Source organism: Girardinichthys multiradiatus, chromosome 19 (assembly GCF_021462225.1).
Source record: "Girardinichthys multiradiatus isolate DD_20200921_A chromosome 19, DD_fGirMul_XY1, whole genome shotgun sequence".
Taxonomy (NCBI): domain Eukaryota; kingdom Metazoa; phylum Chordata; class Actinopteri; order Cyprinodontiformes; family Goodeidae; genus Girardinichthys; species Girardinichthys multiradiatus.
Window position 1 is genome coordinate 38,554,910 of NC_061811.1, and position 7,641 is coordinate 38,562,550.

General features: G+C 43.5%; 1 protein-coding gene across 2 annotated transcripts in view; it reads right to left on the minus strand.

Moving 5' to 3' along the window:
- The window catches only part of kiaa0586 (KIAA0586 ortholog), a 64,585-nt gene extending 59,925 nt beyond the window's left edge, over nt 1–4,660 (minus strand). The window contains exons 1-3 of one of the 2 annotated variants that reach the window (XM_047345003.1): nt 4,097–4,660; nt 1,600–1,669; nt 1,162–1,387 (exon numbers count right to left, since the gene is read on the minus strand). In XM_047345003.1, the coding sequence (XP_047200959.1) occupies nt 1,162–1,387; nt 1,600–1,669; nt 4,097–4,379 (579 nt within the window). In that variant the 5' untranslated portion in view covers nt 4,380–4,660. Of the gene's footprint in view, nt 1–1,161; nt 1,388–1,599; nt 1,697–4,096 lie in introns of both variants that reach the window. The other variant, XM_047345002.1, reaches the window with a different exon arrangement.
- Nucleotides 4,661–7,641: the final 2,981 nt, after the last annotated feature.

Consider the following 7,641-nt stretch of genomic DNA (forward strand, 5'->3'; position numbering starts at 1 on the left):
CACAGTTGAAGAGAACCTATGATAAAAATGAAAGACTTCTACGTGCTTTGCAAGTGGGAAAACCTGCACAATCACCAGTGTATCAAATACTTGTTCTTCCCACTATATAAGGATGGCAGGGTCTAAAAAATGATTCATGATCATATAAGGAGTTATGGTCATTTTAATTGGATTTTAATGAAACCTTGTATGAAACTATCTTCCCTTTTATCTTGTTGCTTTTCGTTTTCTACTAGAACTCAGCAAACCTTTGAAATTAATCAACACTTCTCAGTACATGCTTTTAATATTTTAGTTTGTCTCAGACATGGACCTCTGCTTCCGGTCAGTTCTTATCCTTTCAGAAATCTTCTCCTCTCTGAAAACCACAAAGTTTAAAACAGATAATGGTAATAGAGTCTATCTAATGTGATGTGACTAAGCTGGACGTATACAGAGGAGAACTTCAAATCTCACCTCATCAGTGCAAACTATTAGGAGTCAAATTTAAGAGGAGGGAAAAGTTGTCAAATGAGATGGAAATGACCAGTCAAGCTTTATCTGTATGATGTGTTTATGTGTTTGGCTTCTACCCTAGTTACCCTAGGACTGTTGGCATGGAAATAAAAGTCCTACATCCCTGGAAAACAGGGAAGAAAAGTGGTTTAGTCTGCGCTCTTATATCAATGGTTAAGAGAGAAGCTAAAACAGAGCATGTTAAATCAATGTTTGTGTTTTAGGGTTTAATTTTGCTTTTGTTGCTTTCATTTTTATTTCATTATTTAAGTGAGAAGATTCTAAAATACATTGAATAATCAGTATCATATTGAGATGTTCTTTTTGTCAACTGGAGTCAATTTAACATTAACTACCAGAGCTGCATACTATATTCCATCACCATAGCCATCAATTTCAGTGTTTGTAAAATCCCAAATACAAAGGATTGCTTCGGTGCAATATTTAGTAGACTATATTATTCCAGACGCCTTGCATTCAAACTCTGCTCACCAATAATATACTTGGTCAGTTGGATTGTCACTGTATTTTATGCATACACCTGATAGAGACCTTAGTGACCAAATAGAAAGACAAGATTTGGAAAAATGTGGGATGATCGAAATAATTATAGTGATCAGTGATAAAAAGTAGTTTTCATGTTTTCCATGCAGCCCAGGTAACTACCTTGATGAGAGGGGCAGTTGCAGCAACAGCAGCAGCTGCAGCAGCAGCTGCTGTTTTGCTGATGTCTCCCAGACAACCAGATGACACTTCTGTCTGACCCTCCGAGACACCCGCTGCAGCATCAGCTCTCAGATCAGGGGTGTTCTGATGGTTTGAGGTGTTTGGAGGCAGCCTTGGTTCCAGCAGCTGTACGCTGACCTCCCTCTTGTGGTGGGTGATCTGACAACTGAGCAGAGGGACAGATGGGAGATAAATCTGCGATCACCAGCCTTACATCATAAAAATGACCAAACTGTAACATTGGGCTGTCACTACAATGCATTTATCACAAAGGAAAAACCCTCACAAATAAAGCAAAAGAGAGTTCTAAAGTTTCTTTGATGGGGTTTTGCAAAGCTCAGTATATAAACTGATTTTCAGCATGAGTCGTCTTCTTACCGTTGTCTCAGAGCTCCCAGCACAACTCCCCGTCCTCCACCCTTGTAGCATGACGTCTGAAGCTCCTGACCTGAGGAGGATGATGGAAGCAGGGGTCCTGTAAGTAACATGTCACCATTTTCTCAGAGACACTTCCTGTGGGCATTTGACCAGTGTCTTTACAACATTCCAAAGGTCTTTTGAAAACAATGTCCATTAGGCTTCTCTTTCAATGTCAAGAAGTAATAATTTACAGTGTTGTGATTTGTATTCACCCTTTACTGATTTATTTTAGCTTTGCTTTACCTCCCTACTTTGTCTGTTCTGGATCAATTGTTATGGCTGCTGCAGGAGCTTGAGGTCATAAACTGATTCTCTTTCAGGATTTTCTCCTACAGAGCAGAACTTGTGGTTGGTCAAATATAGCAAGCTTCCTGGACCCAAAGGAGCTAAACTGAAATGCTGTGTTTGGTTTAGACCAGATTTAATGGGACACACACCTTAAAAAAGGTACACTTTTGTCTTGTCACAAAATACAAACAAAGGTCTTGGGGACAATCAAGATGTTTTTGTCCAATGTTGCGTTAATGATGAGTTGCCATAAATATACAAATGATCAAAAAATATGTTTGTCTTTCTGCTTAAAGTTTACATCACACATAGACCCCAAATAAGGAGTATTGTACCCAGAAACCTGGAAAAAAGCCTTATTTTCATCTCAACAAGACTGTATTAAAAAAGCTGGTCCAGTCTGGTGTCAGCAACAACTTTCTGAAACATCTGCTTTGACTGCTGGCACAGCGCCTCCATTACTGCGGCACGCGCACCGATCCAGTTGTCGATCTCCCGCTCCATTCTTCCCTCACTCGTGAACAATACCCCAAGATACTTGAACTTCTCCACTCGAGGCAGGAACTCTCCTCCAACCTGAAGAGGACAAGCCACCCTTTCCCAGTCGAGAACCATGGCCTCGGACTTGAAGGAGCTGATCTTCATCCCGGCCACTTCACACTCGGCTGCGAACCGCCAGAGTGCATGCTGTAGGTTTTGGCTAGAGGGGGCCAGCAGGACCACGTCATCTGCAAAAAGAAGAGACGAAATCCACTGGTCCCCATACCAGACCCCCTCCGGCCCTTGGCTGCGTCTAGAAATCCTGTCCATAAAAGTTATGAACAGGACCGGTGACAAAGGGCAGCCCTGCCGGAGTCCAACATGCACCGGGAACAGGTCTGACTTAGTGCCGGCAATGCGGACCAAACTCCTGCTCCGCTCGTACAGAGACCGGATGGCCCCTAATAAAGGGCCCCCGATTCCATACTCCTGGAGCAACCCCCACAGAGCATCACGAGGGACACAGTCGAATGCTTTCTCCAGGTCCACAAAACACATGTGAACCGGCGAGTACCCTGTAGAGGGTATAGAGCTGGTCCAGTGTTCCACGGCCGGGACGAAAACCACACTGCTCCTCCTGAAGCTGAGGTTCGACTATCGGCCGAATTCTCCTCTCCAATACCCTGGCGTAGGCCTTACCAGGGAGGCTGAGGAGTGTGATCCCCCTGTAGTTGGAACACACCCTCCAGTCACCCTTCTTATGTAGGGGGACCACCACTCCAGTATGCCAGTCCAGAGGCACTGTCCCCAACCGCCACGCGTGTCAACCATGACAGCCCCACAATATCCAGAGACTAGAGGTACTGTTAGGAATAACCTTTATTAATATGCTTATAGCTGTTTTTCCATAGTGAAGTAAAGTATAAGTTCTAATGTTTCCCTTCTGTTACAATAGAATAAGAAGCTCATAGACATACAGTACAAGGATAAATCGCCCAGGGTTTGTCATAAATGACATGAAGCTGGGGCACTGGGTTTGATAGTGGAGCAGCTGGTATAACTGGGTTGATTAGAAAACAGCAGCACACTTAGATTAAGGATGGACACCCGCTACTACACAACCTACCAGATAGACACCACAATGGTGACACAGTCTACTGATAAGCACTGAGGGAGGGAACATCCATTGCATTGGAGAACCAGATATAAAACTACATGTGACTTTCTATCGAGGCTCTTCGTCATCCTCTAACAGACGGCGACGATCTGAGACGGGAGCCTCAGCGCTGATCTCTGTAATCATTCCTCTGCCTTAACTTACATTAAAAAGAGCTAAACGTTAGAAACTGGTTGAGAGTCGTTCCTTTAAGAGTCTTTAGATAGAGAGGTGACTGTTTCCGGGGTTCCAAAGGACCGGAGGGGCTCCGAGGCGTCTGACCGCCAGCAGGGCTCGGTGGCCCGGACAGTACTAAGGGCGGATCTCATCCACCCCCGAAGCCTTGCCACCACAGAGCTTTTTAACCACCTCGGTGACCATCCTGGGTGATGAAAGAGTCTAACCCCGAGTCCCCAGCCTCTGTTTCCACCAGGGAATGCAAGATTGAAATGTTTCCAATAAAATTATTGACATCATAAAGTTAAAAATGAGATCAGAGCCAGACTGGTTCCGAGTCTGTTGATTTCTTACCGATTTGGGAATCCGCTGCTGTCCGCTTTGGGTCAACAACCTCCGGTTTATGCCTGGCTTTCTGTAGCCTCTGTTTTTCCTTGATCCGATTGGGCTGGACGGGCTGAGGGTCCCGCAGCTTTTGGACTGTTATTTGAACGGGTTGGATTATCTCAGCAGCTTCCTGCCTGCCGTCCGGGAGAACGATGCGGGTGGAGCGGATTAAAATATCCCCGGTGTCCGAGGAGCAGGATGACCGACCCGGACTGAGAGCAGTTGGGTCTGAAGGAGTCGGAGACAACATGCAGGCAGCACCTCAGCTATTTCGCCTTAATGAATTAGTTTTACTGTCAAAGCAAGTTTGGTCTCAGCGACCACATTTCAAATTTCCCGCTTCGGAACCTTCTGCTTCGAGAAGCTGCTGGACAGAAACAAGTCAGTGGACTGAACTTAAATTCAGAGAACGACAGAATATGAAAATGTTCTACCAAAACAGCTGAAGTGTATAAAGTGGAACAACTCTGTAGTCAATGCATCTGTTGTTGTCACGGAAACGCTAGTTTTAGCTTCCGCCTTTTTGCCCACATTTTCTTTGTCTACTGAGTTTCCAGCACTCTGCAAACTACCAAGTGCTACACTGCCCCTAATGGACGCAAATGTCGCTTCATGCACTTCTAGACTGATTTGTACTGACACCTACTGGCCAACATCATGCCATCACAGCAATGTGTCACATAACTCTGCATCCGGACCTTTATCCGGTCATCTTTTCTTACTGGTTTGTGTTTACACAAGAACAGGGTTTAATTGGCACCCAATAATAGTCTTTACAGTAGTTATATTCTAACTGTAGACTTTTCCCTTCATGACTATGAATATTGTAGCTTCACACTGAATGCATCAAAACTATGAATTAACACATGTGGAATTATATACTGAACAAAAAAGTTTGAAACAACTGAAAATATGTCTTATATTTTAGTTTCTTCAAAGTAGCCACCTTTTGCTTTGATTACTGCTCCGCACACTCTTGGCATTCTATTGATGAGCTTCAAGAGGTAGTCACCTGAAATGGTTTTCCAACTGTCTTGAAGGAGTTCCCAGAGATGCTTAGCACTTGTTAGCCCTTTTACCTTCACTCTGCAGTCCAGCTCACCGCAAACCATCTCAATTGGGTTCAGGTCCGGTGACTGTGGAGGCCAGGTCATCTGGCGCAGCACCCCATCACTCTCCTTCTTGGTCAAATAGCCCTTACACAGCCTGGAGGTGTGTTTGGGGTCATTGTCCTGTTGAAAAATAAATGATGGTCCAACTAAACGTAAACCGGATGGAATAGCATGCCGCTCCAAGATGCTGTGGTAGCCATGCTGGTTCAGTATGCCTTCAATTTTGAATAAATCCCCAACAGTGTCACCAGCAAAGCACCCCCACACCATCACACCTCCTCCTCCATGCTTCACGGTGGGAACCAGGCATGTAGAGTCCATCCGTTCACCTCTTCTGCGCTGCACAAAGACACGGTGGTTGGAACCAAAGATCTCAAACTTGGACTCATCAGACCAAAGCACAGATTTCCACTGGTCTAATGTCCATTCCTTGTGTTCTTTAGTCCAAACAAGTCTCTTCTGCTTGTTGCCTGTCCTCAGCAGTGGTTTCCTAGCAGCTATTTTACCATGAAGGCCTGATTCACACAGTCTCCTCTTAACAGTTGTTCTAGAGATGTGTCTGCTGCTAGAACTCTGTGGCATTGACCTGTTCTCTAATCTGAGCTGCTGTTAACCTGCGATTTCTGAGGCTGGTGACTCGGATTAACTTATCGTCCACAGCAGAGGTGACTCTTGGTCTTCCTTTCCTGGGGCGGTCCTCATGTGAGCCAGTTTCTTTGTAGCTCTTGATGGTTTTTGCGACTGCATTTGGGGACACTTTCAAAGTTTTCCCAATTGTTTGGCGTGACTGACCTTCATTTTTTAAAGTAATGATGGCCACTCGTTTTTCTTTAGTTAGCTGCTTTGTTCGTGCCATAATACAAATTCTAACAGTCTATTCAGTAGGACTATCAGCTGTGTACTGTATCCACCTCCTGCACAACACAATTGGTGGTCCCAACCCCATTTATTAGGCTTGACATCCCACTTATTGCTTTCACAAGTGATACAGAAAAAGTACTCCATCCATTAACTGGTTCTGTGCTGAAATATTATAATTCTTTATAATCAAAAAGTAAAAAAAATACATACAATTGATCCATAATCCTCCAGCAAAAGATCCAATGACATACTAACTTTACTCTCTAAGTCTATCCACTCATAAACATGAAAGTTTTAGTCACTTGGGGATTTTAATGGTTTATTTAAACATTTATTTTTTTCAGGGGGAAACTATCACACGGCATACAACCCCAGAACTTGATGGTGCCACAACCATCCAGGCAGAACCTTGTTGATGGCTGCAGAAAGTGTGTAGTTGAGGTGTCCAAGGCACACATAACCAAACAGAACAAACACCTGTATTTGAGACCAGCAAATTGCTAATTACATGTGGATGTTAGAATATGTGACTCCTGTCAACAACCAGGAGTGAAATATATATTTTCATAGCTGTTATCAGACAATGTGACAGTATTACATCTCTAAGTAAAATTATAATACTGCTGTGCACTGAGGTGCAGTTGGTAGCACTGTTGCCTTGCAGTAAGAAGGTCCTGGGTTCGACTCCCGGGGGTCTTTCTGCTTGGAGTTTGCATGTTCTCCCCGTGCATGCATGGACTGTGGGAGGAAGCCGGAAGCTGAACTCTGGCTTCCTCCCACAGTCCAAAGACATGCCTATTAGGTTAATTGGTCACTCTAAATTGCCCATAGGTGTATGAATGAGTGTGTGCATGGTTGTTTGTGTGTTGCCCTGCGATGGACTGGCAACATATCCAGGGTGTATCCCGCCTCCCGCCCATAAGACTGCTGGAGATAGGCACCAGCGTCCCCTCGACCCACTATGGAAGAAGCGGTAGAAAATGACTGACTGACAAAATAATAGTCTCCACTGATTTAATGGGCTGCATGGAAATATGGATAGTCACAAATTCTGATAGCTGGTGTTAAAAAAACTTATAAGAGTTATCACAATGTGACAGTCTATATTTACTCCCACTTTATGGCAGTGGTAACTATGTTTTATTATATACTGTAGGATAAAGAAAGTTACATGAAAAAGTTATGTTCAAGTCCAAAAAAAATTTTTTTTTGTAGTACAGTGTTTGGAATCCTCCACATACGTAAGTGGAGGGAAACGAAGATGCAGACATTCTAGCCAAATAACTGGCTGATTGCCAGGCTGAATGCAAATTAATCATAAACATTATGTTCAAACCATTTGGCTGGAATATTGGGAAATAAATTATACAAATCTGTTCAGCATGTTTTCATAAAGGGCAGTTTATATGAAAAAGAAATGACACAGCCCAGAGAAGCACTGAACAGATTACATTTCAACAAAAAAATGTAATTAATATAATTGAAAAAAAAGGCCAAGTTCTGTTTTTTGATCATTTAGTTAATGCTAGATTCTCATAC